We start from the raw sequence: 25,148 nt of genomic DNA on the forward strand, positions 1-25,148 counted from the left end.
TGGTTGAATGGGACTCTTCTTCCCTGTGGAAGATTGTGAAATGAATGTGACTGTGTTCTGTTGCTCTAGTGGTGACATGCTGCAGCTGTGACTGCATGGCAGCCATGGTGACTTCATGGAAGGGACAGCTCATGTTGATGTAGGCTGCAGTGTGAGCAACTGAGGTCAATCAGGGAAACAAAGCCTAGCAACTTAATGAAGCAAGAATGCTGGAGGAGAAGAGAGCTCTAGTCCAGTTCAGTAAATGAAATAAAGTCTAATTAGCTCTTCCACCGAATGAGTGTTTGCATTGCTACTTGTACTAGTGTTAGCATTTTATAACCTAATTTGCCCTCCAGCAAATTAGGCTCCCTAAGAGGGGGTTGAACTTGCCTACAGCGTTTAGCACAATCTGTCAGTTCAGGGAAAACTATTTCCCAGAGTCTGCCCTTGCCCTTCCCTCTGCCCCTGCATCTGCCAGCCCTCTTCTAGATCTAGGAAGTCAGAGTCAGGTTTACTTACTATAATATGATGGTGAATGGAAGGATTAAATATCCATCCTCTCGACTTGATATGAAGTTAAAGGAATTGCTCTGCACTGCTCTCTTTGGTCAGATAGCCAAGCAACCTTTCCATCTTGCTTGTGGAGTAAGAGGAGGATGGAGTCTGGAAAGACTGGAAAAGTGCAGTGTTTAAAGAACCACAGATGAAGCCTTCACAAAATCATGTGTGGGTCACACGCCGTTTTCCTGTTTTCAGTACTGTAGAATGGTTACTAGAGGTCAATGCTAAGTTGTCTACCACATTCAAGCCTTATTCTAGACAAGAGTAGTTTTTTTTTTTTTTTAAATTCAGGAACTAAAGCGTATGGAGTAGGCTTCCTTACTGCTTTAGGTGTACATTATTTTGTATTGTGAACATTATTTTTAATGTGTGTTGTGCTGTTTACTAATTTTATTCTCTGAAAATTCTGTACTTCTCAAATAGCCAATAGGTTTTCTTTTTCAGATACTACCATATTCCAAAGAAGCTTTCAGGAAAACAATTTTGTTACTGTTCATAAAAACTTCAATAATTCTTTGAAGTTTAGGATATCTCTTACAGAAAAATACAGCAAATTCAAATACAGCAAGCAAAACTATGTTGGTTAATCTTCTAATGAGTTTGTTTCCTCAGTTTCTGCTGTAATATAATTAAAGTGTATTCGGGGATTAGAGTCACTTGCAGTTTTCTGTGCCATGAGATAAGACTGGGAGTTTCTTCATTTTGGATGTAGCATAGATAATTACAGGCAGATGCTTTTAAAATGTAAGTATTAAAGTCAATTCAAATACATTTTGACAGTATTTTTTTTTACTGTTTCAGGACAATTAAAGTAGAAGTATATGACTGGGATAGAGATGGAAGGTAAGATATTATTTCCATTATTAATGCTTAGGGTTAGGCATGCACATACATTTAAAAATATATAAACATATAATAGCCAGAATAGGACTAGAAAATAGAGTTCTGCTGTGCTATAGCTCTCTTGTGCTGATATGTCCCCATGTGCAAACATTTCAAATGCCATGTGTGTAACTTTATACATGGAACAAGCAAGACTGAACATTTTAGGATCTATAAAACCAGTTTTGTGAATTTCATTGAATATCACCTATCACTTATTTTAGGTGTATAAAAAAAGGAATAGTCCTTCATCTGACAGCCTCCTTCTTTCTTAATCTGATGTATTGGTTGGTTGAATATTGCCCTTTTTTTTAAGGATGATAAAATGCCTGATCCTGCAATAGCTTTTACATGTGCTCCTTCACAGTTGCCTCATGGAAACTACATATTACCATAATTTGAAACCAGGTTTAAATGTTCATTTCCTTGCCTGCCCTCTTTGAAAGACGTTTTTAAACTCTGGAGTTGGAAGACACAAGTTTGAAATAACTGCATCAATAAGAAGTGAATGATAGAAAACCGTTCAGGTTCTCCAGGTCGTTCCAAGAGGGGCAATCCGCTATGTTTCATGCTCTCTTTCTGTACTGAGTCTACCTCTCTATCTGAGGAAATCAACTTTTCAATTTATCTTACTTTGTCAAATAAGACAGGATTTTTGATCAGATAGGATTGATATTTTTTGTTCCTCTGAAAGTATTTGAGCTTCTAAGCCAATATTTTTATTAGAAACTATGCTCATAAATCCTGGCACTAGTATTTGTAATTCATGGATGTGTGGATTTTTGTATGTCTTTAAGATGGTCTGTCTTGCATTTGAATTTTTAAGAATATATTATTTATTATATAATATCTTTAATACAGGTAATGGACATTTTTCTAGTGTTAAAACTAATTATATTGTGCTGGTGTGGCCCAATCCAAGGGCAAAAAATAGTTTCAGTGCACTTAGTTTGTGCTTTTTTATTTTCAATTCCACAGTGAAGCCTGTTGATTTACAAGCATTCTTATCGTGTTTACATCACATCACGTAAATGTCTCCTGCTAGTGCAAATTCATCGTTCTTGATTAGATATTCCCTGGAGTGACAAAATAACATATTCTAGCAATTAAAAATATGAAGATTTAAACTAACAAAGCTGTATTAGCAAAATGTCTGTGTATCACTGTAAAGATTAATCTCTATTAACATTCTTTTATCCTCACTTAGATTTGCGAAATCCTCAAAAATGTGTTGTATTTACATTTCTGCATATAAGTTATAATATATTTTGGAAATACCCTGGGGATGAATAATCCAACAATATTTCCAAAATAATAAAAGCTAAAGACTGTAGTGTATTACTGTGTCAAACTCCATTCGCTGCCCTATTTACTCCAGAATCTGAAACTAAAGTATGATTAGAAAGAAAACTTAAAGAAATCTGACAAATAATAGTGTATAGCTGAAACTGTGATTGAAATCTTCAACATACTATGGAGTTCAGGCAATCATTAGCTTCAAGACTGTCCAAAATAGTTTTAAATAGTTAAACTTTTGCTTGCATCTGAATCTGAATACCTAGCAAAAAAAGTAAAAATATGTTATTTACATGTTTTCATTTTATTTGTTATTCTAGTTATATAATGCTTGTAGCCACTTTCTATCAGTTTTTGAATTTAAAAGCAAATTTAAATTTGAATTTAAAAGCAAAATTTAAAAATCGTTCAACAAGACTAAACTGGTCATTTAGGTTGCTTCAGGAGCTATTGGGGAAAAGTAGTCTTCAGGATTCTGTTGGAATCCACTCTAACTGGAATAAATGCCATTTGGTGGTTCCTGTGACTTGCTAATGATCAAGTAAAACCTACATGGCTAATTTGATGTGGACATTGCCAAATGTATCTGAGATGAATCCTGTTAAGATGCCTGTAATAGTCCATCAGTTTCTCATATAGTGCTTCTGTTACACAGTTTACAGTAATTTCCCCTTTGATGGACCCTTTGTTTACAAAGATGGATGATCACCTTACTGAATCATTCATCTCCAGTGTAGTCTGGGCGGAGACAACCTTTAAAAGATCTTCAAAGAACATGCTAGAGAGCAAAGTCAAGTTACACTAAATATTTCAGCTTTTTCAGTAATATAACATTCCTTTGCAGGTACTTGATTCCTGCATCAGTATTATTTTATTCAACTGGAATGTTTTTTTTTTGTTCTGTTCTGATTTTTTCCATCCTGTTACATGTGCTTTGGGAAACTGCTCCAACGTAAATTGGATTGATATTCTTACTGTGATTTTTTTTTTCTTAATTTATATTGTGAAGAGAAATTGTATATTCTTAACTTTTGTTTATTTTTAAACACCACTTAATTTCTTGATTTAATATTTACCACTAAAGATTTTTAACATTATCATTTTAAAATATTTAACACTTGTCTCAAACAAGTTTCCATGCTAAAATCACCAAAATGTGAAACACTTGTTCTAATTTATATCTTTAATGGCTTCCAAGACCTGTGATAATTCCCAGAAATGTTTGGTGGTGTAAGAAGTCAAAAAAGTTCCATTTTTAACTTTAAACAAACCCACCTGTGTGAAACAAAACCACTTTCTATTTTTGCATGATCTCCTGGTCAGTAGTCAGATGTTACATAACAGAGGAAAAATAGTAAGATATGCAGTTTCCTTCTGAAGAGTTCCACACTTTGTTTACAAAAGTTGCTGCTTTGTGCGCATATATATATATATATTTTGATTTTGTACTTCCTGAACAGAAATATAAGCTTGATTTCAGTGCTGAATTATGACTGCATTCATCTCTGTGAAACCCTCTGGAAAATTCAGACATTACTGTTATACGTGACATAAAAGTTTGAATGACAAAGTAGTCTATTGGGTGTAGAATGGGCCTAAGAATTGAGAAAACAGTGTCTTTAAGGAATTCTTTAACGCACTTACATTTGACCTTGAACAAATCGTCTGAGTGGGAGTAACAGAGCTATCACACTCATCATGCTATTTAATTCTATTAAGTGATGTACCAGTGTAGATGCACGTTGCTTGAGGTATCATTATTTTATCAGGAAAGAGTGGTTTTATTAACCAGTTGTATTGGAGCAGCTTGCTCTAGATTTGTAAAAGAGAACTGAAATTTGAGGCAAGTTGTTCTTGTAAAGTCCCTACAGAACGCATCTTTCCTTTTTCCAAATTATGAGCTGCGTGAATGTTAAAAGAAAGTCGTCGGCAGTACAACTGTGTTTTTATTTCTCTCTCTTTTTTTTCCTTTTCAATTTCATTAATGTTAAACTACGGAGTGGAGTTGTAAATGGGAATTTGTTACTTAGCATGTACAAAAGATACCGCACAATTTTGGTGTTTATGCCCTATCACGTAGAATAAAGTTTGTGTTTTTTTTCTTAATTTTAAAGGTACAAATAATGTAATGATAACACAGAGCCATTAAAGCATTCATATGAATAAACCAAGAAGGAAACTTCACATTGCAAAAAGTAGCTTCCATATTTTCCTCTTCTTACAACAGTTATATTTAAATTAACTGTTAATATTTATAGCTTCATTAGAAATGTGTTGCATTTCTTAAAAACAATTTTTTAGAGTAATGAAATCATAGAACTTTCTCTTTCCCTTTTAGTTTACCATTGGAGGAGAAGTAAAGAACTATAAATTAGTTGCACGATCCATCAGTTTAGGGAAGAATATAGAGGAGCTACAATGCCTTGGTAGGGAATAGCTGCAAAAACAGAGGACACTTGTTCAGGAGGGAATAGGAGCTGGAGCAGCAGGAGAAAACATCAGCTGGGAAGGGCAGAGGAAAATGGGAATAGAAGGTCTCATGACTACCTGTTAGGCAGCCACCTTGGACAAATTTGTAGGGTTTGTCTTTTACAGTGCAAATTACTCCTTTCTCATCCTTAATACTTTCCTTTCTCTCACATAGTCACACACACAGTCAGGTGATGGTGTTTGCCATCTGTGGTGCCAAGGGTGATCCAGTGAGAATATGCCGATAACTTGTTCTGGCTTTTTAGATTCTCTAAGCTTTGATAGCTCGTTCTGGCTTTTTAGATTTTATCTTCTGTAAGACTGATCACAAACTTACACCCCAGTTCTCATTATGTGGCTGGGTAATTTGAGCAGGAACTTTCAGAAAGATTTAATCTAATAATTTTCATCTGTAAATTATTATTGCTAGTAGAGTGAACATGCAACAGAATGAAAATGCAGATATTTAGGCAAATTATATGTTTTGCCATTATTCATTTCTCAGATATCAGTTTGTATAGACTGTTTCTCTTTTTTATACATATATATGCAATGCATATTTAAATTAGTAAATATTGTGCATGTGATTTGAAATTTTATTATTATTATTTAATGCAGCCATGATTTCATTGGAGAATTCACAACAAGTTATAGAGAGTTGTCTAGAGGGCAATCTCAGTTCAATGTTTATGAGGTAAGTACTGCAAGTATGTTCATTCACTTCAATGAAATAAATGACAAAGTGTTAATATTTTAATGGCAAATTGATCCAGTTCACACAGTGCTTGCTAGAATTAAACTGTTGGAATTGGTTTGCATTTCCTCTTTTGTGAAGGACAGAGGGTCTAAGTGTTTTGCTTTGTACCAACCCATGCAGCTGGCTTGATACGGCATGACTTAGGGCAAGCACTGCTTACTCCCATTTGTTTCTGATCAATTTGACATTTATTTTTCCTTTTATCAATTATTACACATTGTGTTTTGTGTGCTAGTTTCTCAGAGACAAAGAATATCTGGTGATTCTTACATGAGAAGTATATTCATATGCATTTGGTTTTAGGAGCAGATTTTTACCCAGTATTGATACTAGAATTAGAAGTGCAAACAACCCTACTTTTTTTTTTTTTTTTTTTTTTTTTTTTCTGATCAGATATATCTTTGCTTAAAAATTTGCATCTGGTATCAAGTTAGACTTCACTGAGTTCATCTGTAAAATGTTTTTTTTATTATATTCCTTCCCACTGTGGTAAGATCTTTTTACGTATTGTAGTTAATTGTAGACTACAACCAAGCTTCCTTTTAATATTCTTTTTCTTCACTTTTCTCCTCCATGTTGTCAGACTTGTGCAGGGCTCTTTATATATTCCAGTTCTAATAAATTACTAATTTAAAACTTCTTTCCCAATGCAATCTTGGTTATTAAGGTTTGCAAAAATATGGATTTTTTTCCAAAATCAAATTCACTGTATTTTAAAAATATGCGGTGATTTAGTCACACAAGCAACCAGTGATCTTGTGCGAAAAAAAAAAAAAATGATATGCACAAACTTAGGATGTCATAAAGGTACCTATTTTAAACTTTTTTTTTTTTTTTTTTGGAAAGGTCTCTTCAAAAATATCTCAGATTTGGGCACCAAAACTTTACAGCAAAGTCTGAGCAATGAGACTTATACATTAAAAATTCATTTTTAAGCTAATACCTCCTAAAAGCTCATTCTGGAATGAAAGATGTAATGTGATATTTCAAAATGTATTAAATAAGGAGAGGGAATAGGAAGAAAAGATGTAAAAAATAAATAAATAAAGCTTTTTTAAAGCTTTAAAAAAAAAGCTTTTTTTAAAAAAGCTTTTCTGTCACCAAGAAGAGGTTTCAACTTACAGACTCTTCCTAAGGAAATTTATTACATTCTGAAGTCCTATCCAATAAATTTCATTCTCATTGTTTAGACCTTATTGTTTCTATGTATTTTTTAAATCACTTAGGATTCATACAGCATGAATAAAATTTACCTTTTAGGCAGAGTATACTCTGTGCTGTGTTTGTTGTCCCAAGACTCCTAGATAGCATGGACAAGAAACCTTTTATAGAGTGCTTCATGTAACAGTCGTGAATTTAAAGATCTATATATTATCTGTGGATGTTTTAGAATGCATGTTTTAGGATTTACACCAATGACCTGTTATGTAACTCTTTGATAGATGCATTATACAAAATAAATCGATTATAAAATACAAGATCCTTAGCCCCTTCTAATGTTTATAAATGGTACTAAACACATGATTGGTCAGTTCTCCTTGTAATTCTGAGTTTAGTTATGGTTTCCTTTCTTGTTGAAGAGGATACAGTCTCCTTTGTAATAAGCTTAAGTATAACCAATGAATGTAGCATGTGTCTGCCAAAAGTTCTGAGAGAGACACAGGAAAGACCTTAGCACATCATACTAGAAATGGCCTTCATTTTGCTTTGGGTTCTTGGAACCTTCATCCTTTAGGTTCAACCTTGACTCTCAACCTCATGCAATAGATTGCTGTCATCAAACCACAGTATAAATGCCTATTCCTGGGTTAAATTACCAACAGAATTGTTCTTTTTAAACACAGTCTTCTTTTGGAAAATGCTATCTTACTCTGAGCCCTCTTGTCCTGGGAGAGTGAAATGGGACCTTTGATCAGTAGTTCTAAACCTTGAGTAATGCATACCAAGCATAGGACATGAAGAAAAATTAGAGATTCAGTACTTCCTTGCCTATAATTCTGTTGTTTTGCTTGTCCTTGAAAGTGTTTCTTCTTTCTCGCATGCTGAATTTCTTTTCTGCCTTGGACCTGGTATTTTGTGTTTGTATTTTTTTGGTGGCACTATTCCAGGCCTTCAGATGTTAGCAGAAGTCAAGATTACCAAGAACCCTATCTATTTTTTCCAGGAAGAAGTATTATCTAAGTCTCCCAGCGGGACTATCAGCAGTAGTCACATATGCCATTCAGAAAGTAGGACTCTTTTTGTCAAGGAAAAAGTGTAGTCTCCCTTTAGTGTAGTCTTGTCATTATAAAGTATCTCCTCTTTTCCTCCAGTACCCTCAAGATAATTGCATCCCTGGATTCTTTTGCTAAGTATTGCCACCTGATGACTTATGGATTCACGTGGATTGTGGCTGTTTTTGGAATAGTTCCATAACTAGCTGTTTCAAGGAGTACACTCCTGTTGTCTCTTTATCCATTCTGCTAGTGGAATCATCTCATAGTGGAATCGATTCCTAGATTAAGACTCCAGTTTGAATGCAGACTGGGGAAACTACTGACCGGCTGTTATGCAAATGTCTTTATAAAAGCATTCTTAATACTACAACCAGAGGGTTTTTTTCTTTCCAATTCTTTTTTCCTCGAGGATGCTTCAGAAGTGAGAGAAATTCAGTTAATTTAATCATGGTATAAGCAAGATTATGACTCCTTTTTGCATGACTGACCTGACTATTAGGAATACTCTGTTGTAACATTGCAGTCATTTGCAGTTTCCTGTTGAACAATGACTTTTTTCTTAAAAAAAAAAAAAAAAAAAAGCATCCTTTTCCTGAGCATCCTGTGTTTACCCTCCACACCAATCCCCCACACACCACAGTCTTTTATGCTTTGTTATTGCTTCTGCTAGATCAGTCTCTGGAAGATCAGAACAAAAGGGGTTGAACAAATTCCTTTTAGATTGTTTTGCATTTAGAAATTGACCTAAGGCAGAGAAATTTGTGCTTGACTGGATGTCCTATTTTTTGCAATTAGAAATATAACTATAACAAACTCTCTCCAATTGCCTTTTTTAATAGCTAAGATTTCTTGTGGTTTTCTAGGTTAGTGCCTTTCAGAGGTTAAAAGAAAAAGTTTAATTTATAAAGCTATCTGAAATTTCAGCAAAAACAAAGAACATAAATATTTATCATAATTAAAGTACCTAGAATTTCAGGAGGGAGATAAGCTGTGTTTTAGGTAATCTTTGGTCTGAAGTAGATGCCTTGTTTTCCACAATATTTCACTTTAAACTCCAGTGCATTTCCCAGCAATTCTGAAGAAGCTAATTGTCAAGTTATCTGAAGCAGAAGATTCAGATTAATCTATTCTTGGGCCCTTAATGACTTCTGGCAAGACATGTGCTGCTAACTCAGGCTTGACCACTGGATTCTGGATAGCTGTGAACGAAGGGCCACAGGGCAGGCAGGCCGTCTGCTACCTTCATCTTCCTATTCTGGGCAAGCATCAGCAGGACGCACCTTCTGGCTAAGACTGATTCAACGAGAATTATTGCATTGTGCACAATACTACATAGATTTAATTCGTTGCTCACCAATCGAGCCACTGTTAATTAAGAAGTAGAGCGAGTGATGGGGTTTTCTCAAAAGGCTTGGAGGCCTATGTCTACGTGTAAGACAATAAAAGCTTTGAAGAGATAACCATGCAGCATATTGGAGGGAAAGACAGAATCACTCTCATATAGCCTGTTCTGGAGATCTCAAATGATATTTTGAGGTCTCCTTATAGCTCTGCCTTACATTTTAGAGCTGTTCTTTGTTGTACAGGGAATATAATCTTTAACTGTAATTTCATTTTGGGTGGGTGGGAGATTTGTCGAAGACCTAGTTTACTATTTTTTTCAGGCATAATTGTTTAAATATTTTATAGCAGTTAAGTGGCCAATATTTCTACTGGGATTTTTTCATTTCTTGTCAATTAGAGAACATCTGTGAGTAGTTTACAGTAAAACTTGGCAGTAAGCCACAAAGAGTTGAATTTCATGGTTGCACAGGAGAAGGTTGATCAACCTAATTAACAAAATAATTTTTTGCTTCCAATTCCATGCACCATTTTGAGTGAAAAAGGTGAAAAGTGAAAATCTTTAATGCATTTGTAATGAATCTGACTGAGACTTGCCTTTGAATGGATAGATACTCAGAAGGGAAATATTTTTTTTCCATGTCAGCAGTGGAAAAAATTGCAGAAATGAGTTGAAAATACTCAAGAAAACTATTTAATGCTTGATAGTTCTCTGAAGCTTCATGTATACTGCGAGATCATTGAGCCTAGGCAATACCAACCAGGTGGTGGTCTAGGCCATTTTCATCAAGTGACTTAGCTCATTTCCATTTTGGGGCAGTATGATCTGGGCCTTTCTTTCCTTGCAGTTGCTCTTCTGTCAGACAGAAGCTGTTATTGCACCAAATGCAGAAACTCTCCTGTTTCTCAAATAATAGCGAGGATGAAAACAAATGAGCTAGAATGGAAATAGTTCATTGCAAGACTAAGGAGTGATGACCCACTACGCTGTAACACTGGGGCAGAAAACTGCAGAATTTTGTGAAAATTTAGAGCAATGTTTCACAGAATCACAGAATCATTGAAGTTGGAAGATCATCTAGTCCAACCCCCTGCAAGTTACACAGGATCACATCCAGGCAGGTTTTGAATATCTCCAGAAAATGAGATTCTACAACCTCTCTGGGCAACTTGTGCTCTGTTACCCTTACAATCAAGAAGTTTTTCCTCAAATTCAGACATAACTTCCTGTTTTTCAGTTTATGGTTATTGCCTCTTGTCCTTTGGCTGGACACCACTGAAAATAGTCTGGTCCCATTTTCTTGATACCTTCCTTAAAATATTTGTATACACTGATAAGATCCCTCTCAGCCTTCTCTTCTCCTCTCCAGGCTAAACAGACCCAGTTGTTTAAGTCTCTCCTCAGATGAGGGATGCCTCAGTCTCTTAATTGTCTTTATAGCCCTCCACTAGCCTCTCTCCAGTAGTTTCTTGTCCCTCTTGTACTGGAGGGGCCCAACACTGGACATAGTACTCCAGATGTGACCTCACTGGACTGAGTAGAGAGGGAGGATCACCTCCCTCAACCTGCTGGCAACATTTTTCCCAGTGAAGCCCAAGATACTACTTGGCCTTGGCCTACTTGGACACAGGGGCTCATTGCTGGCTCATGGTCGACTTTGTCGTTCACCTAGGTCTTTCTCTGCAGAGCTGCTTTCCAGCAAGTCAACCCTCCTATCTGTACTGGGGTTATTCTTCCCCATTTCTCCCTCATTTACAGGGCTCTTCACTTGCCTTCGTTGAACTTTGTGAGGTTCCTCTCTGCCCATCTCTCCAGCCTGTCAAGATTCCTCTGAATGGCAGCAGAGTTCTCTGGGGTATCAGCCACCCCTCCCAGTTTTGCATCATCAAATTTACATCCCTGCTTTGATGTGCATGAGCAAGGAGTGTGCTGAATAGGTTTAGAATCTATTGAAAATAGACTACATGCTCCCTTGAAAGTATCTTAACAACTATATGTTAATCATAATGTTTATCATAAATGATAAAACTTTAATATATTTATTTTTGTTTTAGGTAATAAATCCAAAGAAAAAAGGAAAAAAGAAAAAATATATTAATTCTGGAACAGTAAGTAAATATGTTTATATTACTGGATGCATTCATTTTCTCTTGAAACACAGTGTAGCTAACATAATTTAGAAGAGTTGCACTGGAACCTTCTTCTGAAAAAGAGTCACCTTTTTGTATACTAAGAAGTTTTGGTAAATTTAATTTAAAAGTTCTTGTTCTATAATTTTGGATGAGAGTTTATTGCCTTTTTTATTCATATTCCATATTCTACATTATGAATTACTTGCTAGCAATGCAAAAGATTCTTTTCATAATTATTTCAGCTTCAGTGTTACGGCATTCAAGACACCTGCAATAATATTTATGAAAAATGAAGGTAAATGTTGAAGAATTTTGTCTAGGAAAGTCTAATCATATTTTAGATACAATTTTTGAAAACACATCCAGCATGGATTTTTTTTCCACATGAACAGTTCTGCTGCGGTCAGCAGTTCTGTTTTCACTCTGATTTGTAGCCTTGAAGGAACAGTTTGTCATACTCGCATTCTTTTATAACTCAGTTAATCAGTAGGAAAATGATCATTTATTTTTACTGTACCTGTGTTTTAAAATGGAAAAAAGAATAGGCAAAAGCAGTTGTCCATGGAAATTTACCATTTAGGTACCCATTCATCAAGAAATCATATTTTTTCTAATGTATTCCTTTTACTAGACTTCAATGTTTTAGAATAAAGTTTTGTTTTGCTAAATCAGTGAGTTAGGAACTTATGAAAAAAGTGATTATTTTAAGTCAATACTGAAAGTTAATATACTAAAAAATTGCTGGCATGAAATCAGATGGGGCATGAAATCAGACAGGGTGCAGAAGAGCAAAGCTATAATTGTGTGTGTCATTTTCCTATTAATTTGGGTTATAGCTATACTAAGATATAGTGTATACTAAAATATACTAAATACACTTCACAAATATCTGTCTGAATTTGAAAGAAGATTCTTTAGTCAGGTCTGTTTGTCTGACAAAGACAACTGTGTCTTGTTATCCTTTGTCTCAAATTGCAATGAAGTTTCTGATAAAGGGTTTGGTGATAGTAATTTTCTTTCCTCTGTCATGCTGTCCATGATTGCTTCATAGCTTCCTTTCTTATCTTGTCCTCCACACCCTTCATCTTCATACCATGTATCACATTCATAACTCTACTTCTTCACTGCTACTTTGCCTTCAGGCTTCCTCTATGCTTCTCCAAGGTGTCACTTTCCTATATAGAATCATAGAATGCTCAAGGTCAGAAGGGACCTCTAGAGGTCATCGAGTCCAACCCCCCTGCACACGCAGGATCACTTAGAGTACATGGCACGGGACTGTGTCCAAGCAGGTTTTGAAGATCTCCAGAGAAGGAGATCCACAATCTCTCTGGGCAGCCTGTTCCAGTGCTCTGTCACCCTCACTGTTAAGATTTTTTTCCTTAAGTTCCTGTGGAACTTTTGTTGTTTCAGTTTGTGGCCATTACTTCTAGTTCTATCACTGGCTACCACTGAAAAGAGGCCGGCCCCATCCTCCTCACTCCCTCCCTTGAGGTATTTTTATACACTGATACACTCTCAGCCTTCTCTTCTCCAGGCTGAACAGGCCCAACTCTCAGCCTCTCCTCATAGGGCAGATGTTCCAGGCCCCCGATCATCCTTGAAGCCCTGCGCTGGACTCTCTCCAGCAGCTCCACATCCCCCTTGTACTGTGGAGCCCAGAACTGGACACAGTACTCCAGATGTGGCCTCACCAGGGCTGAGTAGAGGGGCAGGATCACCTCCCTTGACCTGCTGGAGACTCTCTTCTTAATGCACCCCAGGATCCCATTGGCCTTCTTGGTCACAAAGGCACACTGCTGCCTCATGGTCAACTTGTCATCCACCATGACACCCAGGTCTTTCTCTGCAGAGCTGCTCTCCAGAAGGTCGTTTCCCAGCCTGTACTGGTGTCTGGGGTTATTCCTCCCCAGGTGCAGAACCTTGCACTTGTTGAATTTCATGAGATTTTTCACTGCCAAGTTATCCAGTCTGTCCAGGTCCCTCTGGATGGCAGCGCAGCCCTCTGGGGTATCAGCTACTCCTCCCAGTTTGGTATCATGAGCAAACTTGCTGAGGGAGCACTCTGGGCCTTCATCCAGGTCATTGATGAATAAATTGAACAGGACTGGACCAAGGACTGATCACTGGGGGACCCCGCTAGCTACAGGCCTCCAACTAGACTCTGCACCACTGATCACCACCCTCTGAGCTCTGCCATCCAGCCAGTTCTTAATCCACCTCACCATCCACTCATCTATCCCACACTTCTGGAGCTTGCCCAGGGGGATGCTGTGATTGACCTCATTGTCCCTCCTACTTCATCCTGTCATTCTTCAGCCTAGGTATTCTTTGTCCCACAGTTGTCTAAATTTCCAAGCTATATATCAAACCACCACTCTCACTAATAGAAAGTGGGCATTGCAAAAATTTCAATGAAGGGAATATTGATCACTGACTACTACCTCACTTTTGCTTTTAAGATACAGTAACCATCTCAATTCATTATGACTTGGAGGATTGTTTGAAATTCAAACAAACATACCAGAAATGTTTCTGAAAACATTAGTTTCAAACAAAGCAGTGAAATTGTAAATTCACTGTGCAAAAACTGGTAGGTCACCTATTACTGCTTCACTCATTTTGGCTAGTCTGCTTTCTTCCCCCTCTTTTAAACTAGATTCACTCAAAACATTTTCCTAAATTAGACAGGAACATGATGACCTGTTGTAATAACTGATGAACCATTAAAATGACTGTGTCCAGTGGCAAAATTAATAGCAGTTTCAATCTTATGTTCAAGACTGTGCTATGTATAGTCTGGTAGGACTTTGTTATGATCTTCTGCTCTCAAGTAGCAAAGTAATTTTATGGCTTTAAACTTTGGGAGTCACTTAGGATCACCGAGAACCTGGGACAAAGGAATTAAGATAGAAGGCAAAATTGCCACCTATGATTTCTTTCTTGATCCAAATCTGCATCATATGAATATTTTTAAATTTCATCTTGTTTGCACTGCCTTTTTCCTCCTTGTGTTTCTATCTAATATTTTTTCCTTAGAGTAGCTAAGCAGTTTTAACTTCTGTTGGGAGGAAATATGTATTAAATAAAATGAAAACATTTTGAATTGAATTCTCTGCTTTGTGAATGTTATGCAGTATCTGAAGATATTGAATGTGGCATTTTCCTTCTCCAGTTTAAGTTACAGTTACTCAAACACTGGAAATGCTAGTAACGTTTTAAACTAGTGCCTGTGTTTTAGATACATACAATTTCAGAATGCTAGATGGGAGTAAAGAAATTTCTTATGTTCACATTTTTATATATTATATTCCACTTCAGATATTTTTACATATTACATGTATACATATAATTTGCTAGATTTTTGTTTTTGTTGTTGTTCTTGGCTTCCATCAGTACTCAGTATTACTTTCAATATGTGATGAAAAATGACATATATGTGAATTCTTCAAACAAAGTTAAAATATAGAATAGATGAGTTATTGTCTGGCTCTAATATTAATGTGTAGATGCAGTGTACAGTGTCTGGAAGCCATGCACATGGTAACCTACCCTGAAATACTAACTTCTATCTACCTTACCTTCTTACCTTCTACCTTTCACTTAACAAAAAAAAAAAAAAAAAAAAAACACTAAATGAACAGGTTAAAAAGAAATTCTGGTAGACTTCCAGATTTGTCTCTCCCCTGTCAAAAACTGCTTATTGAAATTGTTTTGTATTTTTTATATCTTCTTTTTTTCCCTGGTACTGTAGAAAATTATGAACTAACTATAGACCTCCAAAAACATTGTGCATATGTCGCTGCTTGTTTGGTTGGGAAATGACGATTCGTGTCTGACTCTCATTTATTTGCTTTCAGGTAACATTGCTTTCATTCCTAATTGAAACAGAAGTTTCATTCCTTGACTATATTAAAGGCGGGTATGTGGTTTGCAACATTTTTTCTTGTTTTCACAATCTCAGTGTAATTCACTTATAATTTGTGCATGTTTTATTTATATGATGATGCTAATGGCCATCTGTAAGAGATGTATTTTTTCCACATTTAGTTGCCATACCTTTTTTATTACATAAGAACTACAGATTGCTTTTCATGTAAGTTGGGTCATACAGTTTGTGAATACATTTAGAATGTCATTTATAATGTTGTAATATGTGATGGTACAAAAATACTAAGGTTGAGCAAAGACTTTTCATCAGGCAGTGAAAAATGGATTATCTGAAAGGGAATTACCTATATACTATGAATACAATAAAATGTTGTTTTATTTCTTCCTAATATATACTAACTTTTGCTGTGTTTAATATTGGAATTTGTTTAGAATCTTCACCATTTAAAGACATGTTTTTCTTACAAGCTATGTCAAATCTATAACATCCTCTTCTCCTTTTTCATTACTCTCCCAAAGGGAAAGTAGAGACAGAAGCATAAAATGGTTTGCACTAGAACATGCTTGGAATGGGACTGAATCTCAGAAATTCATGGGGTTTTTTTAGCCTCACTTCCAGAACAGATTTTTTTCCTAAAGAATTCGAAACTATTTGGATATAAGAGTCCTCAGGGTTTCTTTGTATGGGGTTTTGAGACAGTCTGAATATACTTTCTGTATTTATTTTAGATCATTCATTATTTGTCAGAAAACAACTAATTTCTTTTGTGACAGGCTTCAGTTGAAATAAAAACTGACTGTTTTGTTTTGGCAGTAGTAATATAGGGCAATGATAGTTACTTGAGATAATGAAAGGATACTTGCAGCACAGAGGTTCTTCTGACTGTTTTTTATATGAACAGTCAGAGTCAATCTGTTATGGAACCCTTCTGACTTGGACAAGTGTTGATGTAATTTGAATAGGGAATCCTTGAGTTTATTAGGAGTAGGGGTTGCATAGGATGCCTTGTTTTGACTGCTCATTCTGTTAGGACTCAAGCCTCTTCTCCATCGCTTCTCATAAACTTCACATTTGAAGTTGGAATTACAAGAGTAGGCTGAGTGCATATGTAGTCTTTTTAAGGACCTGTTATCAAATTTCTGTCAGAGATGTTGTAAGTTAATAAATCTAATTATCTACCTTCTGTAGACAAATAACAAAAACAAATTGGAATAAAAGTAATACTTTGTTATTCTTATTGGTATTTTGTACGCGTCTCTGTAAATGCAAATTGAGGAAGTCTTGTGATATTAATAATTACCGCTTCTAAAGATCTTTTCCTCTTTTCTTCATAAAAGAATACAGTATAATTTAGTAGGATGCTCTGTATTTAAATGTATGATCAGTGATACTCATCATTTAACTATTTTATGCAAAATCTTTTCTTACTTAATGATTCATACAGTTAATTCTAAACGCATGAAGTGAAAACTATACATTTGTATTCTTTAGAAACATGACCAGGAGACTGAGTTATTTTCTTGGATTTTCTCTTCCTTCCCTCATCTCTAATACTATTACATTTCCATTTTAGTCTGGTTGACAGGTCTTGGAGGAAGGAAAGGAGGTTGTAGTGAGGCAGGTTTCAATCTCTTCTCCAGAATAACTGCAGATAGAGCAAGAGGAAATGGCCTCAAGTTGTTCCAGGGGCGGTTCAGGTTAGACAATTAGGAAGAATTTCTACACAGAAAAAGTGATGAAGCATTGGAACAGGCTGCTCAGGGAAGTGAGGAGTCACTGTCCCTGGCAATGTTTAAAAAATGTGTAGATGAGGTACTTAGGGACATGGTTTAACAGGTATGGTGTTGACGGGTTTACGGTTGGACTAGATGATCTTGAAGGTCTTTTCCAGCCATAATGACTCTATAATTAATCAGTCTATTTTCCCATCAAGCGTGTATTCACAACTTCTTGTTTGTTTGTTTATTTATTTATTTTTAGTTCCCTACTTTTTTTTCACTTAGCTGGGCAGGGGAAAGAAAAAACTGATTCTGCAACAAACACAATATTGACTTCTCTATCAATGAAAACTTGGGCAATACTGCATATTCAGAACTTTCATTATAATTGATTTGAGGTGTCTAGAGCTAATATCAATTTAATGAAAAATTTGACAGCTTTCACTATGACAAATTGGGACTACAGTATTGATTTGAATTACGTTTTGAGTGTGAATCTGTTTAGTTGGGATATTCCTTTTCATAAGTATGAATCAATATTACTGTTTTTTTAGAGACGATTGAAGAATGAAGTAGAAGTTTGTCCCTTAGTTCTAATTTATTTTTGTTATATAATGCTGGATTTTATAACAGTATGGAAGGGAAGACATGGAGGTCACTTTTGATTTGAATATTACATCAAGTAGGTGTCATATTATTACACTGTGTTGTGCATTGATAGTTAGTCACATATTTTTTACACATTTTAGACACATTTAAACTTTTGCCAAAAATAAAATGTTTGCTGTGCTAAAAATTAACATACACTTTAAAATTGGATTTCTTCTTCCATCTGCCAGCTAATATATTCCTTTCAAAATATTTCCAAAGGAGTAACCTTTAGAATGTAAGGTATATTACCTTGGCATTTTCCTTAGCGTAGATTGGACACTCATGTCAACTAAAATCTGTCCTACATTCTGCCGCTAACTTTGGGAAGATTTCTGAAGTGCCAGATAGTGCATTCCCTTTTAGTATGTTGTAGTTGCATTTTAAGATATTTAGAGACTTGTGCAGGAATGATAATATTGTCTCCATATTTTTCAAGACTTTATGGGAATAGGTGTATAACTCATTCTTCTGAGATTCTTACTTTTTCTTATTAAATTTCTTTTTCAATCTTCAGGTATACTTCCTGCTTAGTGACTGTTCCATTTATTTTCTGATACTCTATGTAGAATTAGATAAGAAACAGTCAGTTACTGCTTCTGTATGATTTGGGGCATTTTTTCCCCCTTTTTATAGTAATTGTGAATTCATTCTAAGAGCATTCAACTGATCATTAAAAGAAGACATTACAAGTGTTTTCACAATATTCACATGAATAATTGTTGATTTTTCCTCAGCATCATGTGAAACAGTTCCTAAGATCTAATGATCTTAGGATCATTAGATTTAATAGCAGATTCCATCTATGAGTCTACTTATTTTAACCTGAGCTAACCATTAGGGCAGCCTGGCACATCCATCCTAAATAATCGCTGCCTGAGGGAAACTAGGGGCAGTAGGCCTGAGGGTAAAGACAGGGAGTAGGCCTGAGGGTAAACAGACAGAGTAGGCCTGAGGATAAACAGGGTGGGTAGGCCTGAGGGTAAACAGGGGGAGTAGGCCTTAGGGTAACCAAGGGGTAAACCCAGGGATAAGGCCTGAGGGTAAACAGATGGGGTAGGTCTGAAGGTAAACTGATGGAGTAGGCGTGAGGGTAAGCAAGGGAAGTAGGCCTGAGGGTAAAGAAGAGGGAGTAGGCCTGAGGGTCAAAAGATCGAATAGGCCTGAAGGTGAAAAGATGGAGTAGGCTTGAGCGTAGGCTAGTAAGGCGGAGTAAGCCCGAGGTTAAACAGGGGTAGTAGGCCTGAGGAGGAGGCCTGATGGTAAACAGGGCGGGTAGGCCTGAGCATCAAGGGAAGTTAAAAAAGCACATTAAGAATGATAAAATTATCACAGTCTCATATGTTATTTTAAAGTCTTAGAGGTTATAAAGAAATACTCTTGATTTGCTTTACATTTCTCCAAAACTTTTTCAATATTTTTGAGAAGTGTTTTTGAAAGGAGGTAGAATTTTTGTGAGTTATGCAATCGGAAGGAAAACACAGTCCTTGTTTAGGACATCACCTGCAGTATTTGAGAGCAGTTGCTGTCTCTCGTTCGAAGCAAGACCATTTCTGCCAATACCATCCAGATGTCTGTCTTCAGGTTTTATCTAAACACGGTTTTCCCTGGGAGCAGGGCCCCACCGTGGTGCCTTCACCTCCCTGTTTATTCCCTCTTGTTCTCCTCCCACTGCTTTTTGGTGTATTTTTCTCGATTCAACTCTCTCTTTCCATCAGTTTGTGGAATTCCATCAGTTTATCTCAGAAAGAAAACAAGTGTCTAGGCCCACTCCAAAGTACTGTGGTTTGATTTTTCTTGTTTTAATTATGTTTGAATTGTTTTAGGTATTTGTCACATTTGTCTTAAGCAGTATTTTGATAGGCACACAAAGTCAAACTGGATGTGATCTTGCCATGTATTCCCCAGAATATCTACTGAGCGGGAGTATGGTGAGGGTAAAGAGCGATTTTAAGATCTTCAAAACCCACCTGGATGCGACCCTGTGCCACATGCTCCAGGTGTCCCTGCTTAAGCAGTAGGGTTGGACTAGATGCTCTCTAGAGGTCCCTTCCAACCGCAACCATTCTGTGATTCTTGTGTGATTCTGTAATCAGCCGTTTTCTCTTTGAGGAATACTTCAGAAATTGATGCTGTTCATGATCATCTTTAATCAGCTGAAGCCTGAGTTTGTTCTTTTTGCCATGGAAAGGTAGTTTGAATTTGGTTGTGCTTTGTTTTCTTTTGTTAGCCATTTTCTTTTTATTTTTTTTTCTACTGTGTTTTCTCTGCCTTGCCTTCAGAATTTTTTAAACTGTTTCTTCTTACTGGATGGATTAGAATCGCACATTCAAGAAATGTGTTTACAAATAAGTGTTGCTGTTCTTATGTAAAGGATGTGTTTTGGGTTCTTCATCCGTGACATATTCTTCAGCTCAGCCAGGTGAAGAATTTCTGTACTTCATGTACTTCCTGTGTACTACTTGTAAGAGTCTGGTTTTACTCTTAAAACATTGTATCCCCCCAAAGCACTGAAAATAAGTGTGGGGAGATTACAGCTCCCAAACAATTTTGCCAAGGCTGCCAGTAAGGACTTCAAACATAAATCTAGAAGTGGTAGTATATGAGCTTTTGTTTATTTGCTTTTTGTTTTGTTTTGTTTTCTAACTTGTTTTTATCTGAGGTCTTTGCTACATGATGTAGTGATGTTGGTAGAAAACTTGTTGGCATAAACTTCTAAGGATTGTTATTCCTTGCAACTAATTGCTGGCACAGAGGGATTTTGTGGTTATGGAGCCTCAGGGCTATACATTCAAGTACAAGTCAAACAAAATCTGACTTATCATACCATGGAAAGATCTTTTTGGTGAAGTTGGAATAATCTTAGCAGAAAGTCATTTCATAAAGTTTAGGTCTCTGAACTTTTCAGAGCTGCAGCAGCTTTCACTATTCTTCATTCAAGTCAATATTGAGACCGTAGCCTTTCTAGGTCTTCCCCAGACTGACAGCATTCCAAAGAATTGCACGACTCTTCCTGATACTAGAGGGACTGTTTTTCTCTACTTTTTGGAGGCAGAGGTCACCCCAACCTAAATTAACTGTTCTTCATTACCCTGGGACAATTTGTTTTGTTTTGTTTTCATCTCCTGTTTTTGTGAAATTAAATAGTATTTTTCTCTAGGAATTTCAGGTTTTGAGTATTAAATCCGCTACTGTAAGACTGGCTGACAGATTGATGATTTCATCTAAATAAACATGAAATAAATTTGTAATTTTCTTTCAGGGATCTATACTCTTTGCTAGTTTGGTCAATATATTCATACCTGTTTATACTAACAGGCAAAAATTTGAAGGAGGATATAAAGGACTCAAAAGTCCATTCTCAAAAATATTTAGTCTCTTTTTCCTGCTAAAAATCTTACTAGATAAGAGATATCTCCAGAATATCAGTATTTTGTCCTGAAGGAAACTGCTCAACAGAACTAAATTTAATTCAATTGCAGAAGCCTATTAATGTTTTTGGGTTGGGTTGGGTTTTTTTGGACAATAACTGTTGTGCTAGCAGTATAGTGGGTTTATTTAGCTAGTGCAGAGAATCCTGATCCTTATATTCCTGTTTTGCCATTCTATTTCTGCCTTCCAAAATTTACCTCAATATTCTCACTTATAAAATATTGCCTGTGTTCACATAAATGTAATTCCCTGACAAAAACTATGATCTCCTGTCCAAAAATTATATGCATAGCAGGATTTCAGTGGTGTTCTAACTGAAAGCACAGGGCTTTTTTTTTTTTTTTTTTTTTAAATAAAAAGTCCAGGTTAGTAAAACCATGCTTGCCTATGAAAGTTTTCTTTGATGATCACTAAGATATGTATAAGGAAAAATCAGTATTACTGATAGAAATGAATTAATAATGTTACTGGATCATATTAACCTTATTGTTGATCTACGATTTTTTCATAAACAAGACAAAAAGGATTGATGGAGAGAAATAACTGTTTTCAATATCTTAATAAAGATAGTGTTATGTAATCTTGGCTGGAATCTTATAGAAGAGCATTTCCAATTTGTATTTCCTGTATTAGAAAGTCAATGGACTGTACTTTGCCCGCGAGCCATATATTATCTCTGGTTTATTTTTTCAAATAACAGTAAAGCTATTAATAAGATTTCCATTTGCTTTTTCTGCAGAACCCAAATCAATTTCACAGTAGCTATTGATTTCACAGCATCAAATGGTAAGAATTAGAATTAGTTCCTTGCATATTTGTCTACCGTATTCAGCTTTAAAGCACTTCTTCCACATTGCATATGTTTGTGAGTGTGTGTGTGTGTGTGTGTGTGTGTGTGTGTGTATCTCCATCAGTTTTCTACAAAATTAGAATGTATTATTAGTTATCTGTATACTTGGTACCATTTGGAACCAGGATTCCTTTTTCCTGAGCAATAGCTGAGTAGAAACAGGTTTCTGTCCAGATAAGAAGGACAAGTGCAATAGACAATTAAAAAAGCTACATACGAAACTAGAATAAGGAAAGCAACATTTTGCAAATATTTATGTGTTTTCTGATATTATTATTATTATTATTACTGAGAGAAAATTGGCTAAATCCAACGAGCCCATTGAGAGGTATAAAGGAAATGAGTTTTGGGTGGAGTGGGGCTCAAGTAGGGTGAAAGAGAGAAGTATTTGGATACCCTTCTGTATTTGTTTTAAAAATGTCATATTTCTTATGCAAATTTTGTCTCAAAAGTGTGTATCATTATATATAAATAACATGCATTTTTAAGCCTAATCACAATTTTTTCTTGCTGAAAAGGCTTACAACTGCTACTGTTAATCCATTAAAACATTGCATTTTTCATAAACATTTCATTTTTATCTGATTTAATCACATTTCTGAACTAGGAAGTATGTTTCCTTTTCCAAATTTTTTTTTTATCATTTTCTGCTTTCTTAGGTTTCTCTCATTTTTATGAGAGAATTTTGAAACAAATCTGGTTCTTGTTTCAATAGGAAACCCTTCACAACCCACGTCACTCCACTACATGAATCCCTACCAGCTGAATGCTTATGGTATGGCACTGAAAGCAGTAGGTGAAATCATACAGGACTATGATAGTGACAAAATGTTCCCAGCTCTAGGTTTTGGGGCTAGACTGCCTCCAGATGGAAGAGTATCACATGAATTTGCATTGGTAAGTGAAAATGGATTTAACTTTTTTTTTTTCCTGTAAGTTTCTTGCCTTTTTTTAAACAATCTTCACAGTCATCGTAATTCAACATTGTTTGTATTTATTTTATTAAGAGAGAAAAAAAGGGAATTAAGATTGCAGTCTTAAGTAATTAATGCGCAGTCAAAGAACAGAGAATGTGCTAATTCTTAGGTCTAAAAAACTCTCGACATTTTTTTTCCATAGAAAATCAGAGTTTAGAAGATGCTTTAGACCAAAAATCTAAAAGTAATCATCTTTAACCTAAAGTGTAGTAGCATGAGAAACATATACTTGAAAGTATTCAGGTTGAAACCATGTATCTTAATATACAATTGAATCATGTTTCATGATAGTCATTTATTTTTCTTATTCCTCTCTCTCATTTTTAGAGATTTTTTTGTACTTTTGCAGGCTGCTGTTTTAGAGACTTCTAGAGATAACTAAGTAGTGTATAAGATGAGATAGGGGAAACTCTATCTGTACTTGTGCCAGTTAAATTGTAGAACTGAAATCTAACTAGATTTCCTAGAAAGATTAATGGGTTGATTATAACTGATGCATTAGATTAGTGTGGATGTTTATCTACTTGCTTATTATAACTTCTTTGTTCTTCTCAGAGTTTTATAAAGTTCTTAGAATGACAGCAAGTATAGGTACACCACATGAGTTTTTGTTAGGTATCAGCATGCCAGGTAGCATGGCAGAATGGACTGATGATCCTAGATATGTATTTCAGCAATTAGCCTTTGCTAGAAATGAGTGCCACATCGTAGCTCAAGCTTTCTGTGTGGGTAATAATTTAAACAGATATAATTGCAGAAGTAAATTCAGATCACAGACCTTCTTTACACTTCTGTATATCAAGTTAGAAATTTTAAATATACACAATCCTATGACTTAAAACAGAAAATTGTTCTTGGTTACATTTAGATTTTTAAAGCTGTTTCTAAAATTAATTAAATTAATTCATGAGAGGTTAAGGGTAGTTTTGCAGAGGAAAAAGCAAACTTTTTTCCTCTAGCCTTCATCCATATCTAAACATATATTTTTATCTTCCATTTAATGCTCAGCAGTGTTTTCAGGACTATTGTTTAACATTGCTTTTGCAGATTTGCAAGGATCTATATTGTGTTTCAAAATGAGATATTAGCACATTAAGCCAATGAGGTGTTGGTACCTGAAGGAGAATAAGGTGATTTGGAACAGGCTGCATAAATATAGCAAGGGGAAATCATGACTGACTAATATTATGGCCTTCTTTGATCAAATATCTAGACATGTGAATGAGAGAAGGCAGTGTATATCATCTGCTTGTGACTTAAGCAAGACTTTAAACACAGTATTTTTGTATTTAAGATAGAAAGTTATGGTCTGGATGGGTACACTATTTTATGGCTGAAGAAATGGCTTGTATTATCAGGCTCAGATGGTAGTGGTTGAATGTTTAATACTACCCAGAGGCTGATTGCAAGTGGAGTGTGCAGAGGACTTATTCTGAGACCTGTTCTGTTAATAACTTTCTCAGAGGAGGAGGAGAAGGAATTCACCCTTTTCAAGTTTACAGATGGCAAAAAGTGGGGAGTAAGGATGATAAACTTTACCGTGCAGGGCTGTCGTACAAAGGGACGTAGGCCAAAGAAATTGCAACAGGAAAAACTAAACTTCTGCATCTGGGACAGAGTAGTCCCTGCACTGATAAAGGTGAAATGGTGAAAAGCACCATTTCAACTTTTTTAAAAATCTCTTAGGATAATTGAATGAACTTCAGGACCTGGCCACCATTTCTTTTTCTTCACTCACTTAAAATAAGAAATTCTTAAACTAATTCCCTGCCCCAAAACTTGATTCCAAATTTATATCAACCCTGTATTTTGTACCTTAAATACCTGTTACTGTTGCATATAGGAAAGATTGTTTAATTCCACCTAAGATGGTATTTATGTTTAAGAACTTGTTCCAGTGATTCAGACTGTATGTAACCTTAAATTGCTAGAAACACTTTGCCTAGACAATTAAAACCAGGAATGAGCCACGACAATTATATTGTGCATTTATA

General features: G+C 35.7%; 1 protein-coding gene across 1 annotated transcript in view; it reads left to right on the plus strand.

The window, feature by feature from the left end:
- The window catches only part of CPNE8 (copine 8), a 76,624-nt gene that overhangs the window by 39,060 nt on the left and 12,416 nt on the right, over positions 1 to 25,148 (plus strand). The window contains exons 10-15 of the mRNA XM_088533241.1: positions 1,345 to 1,386; positions 5,809 to 5,884; positions 11,560 to 11,613; positions 15,498 to 15,559; positions 22,067 to 22,113; positions 22,893 to 23,074. Of these exons, the coding sequence (XP_088389367.1) occupies positions 1,345 to 1,386; positions 5,809 to 5,884; positions 11,560 to 11,613; positions 15,498 to 15,559; positions 22,067 to 22,113; positions 22,893 to 23,074 (463 nt within the window). The remainder of the gene's footprint in view (positions 1 to 1,344; positions 1,387 to 5,808; positions 5,885 to 11,559; positions 11,614 to 15,497; positions 15,560 to 22,066; positions 22,114 to 22,892; positions 23,075 to 25,148) is intronic.

The sequence above is a fragment of the Tinamus guttatus genome, unplaced genomic scaffold (assembly GCF_059628265.1).
Source record: "Tinamus guttatus ecotype Peru unplaced genomic scaffold, ASM5962826v1 Tinamus_guttatus_pri_ptg000489l, whole genome shotgun sequence".
NCBI lineage: Eukaryota > Metazoa > Chordata > Aves > Tinamiformes > Tinamidae > Tinamus > Tinamus guttatus.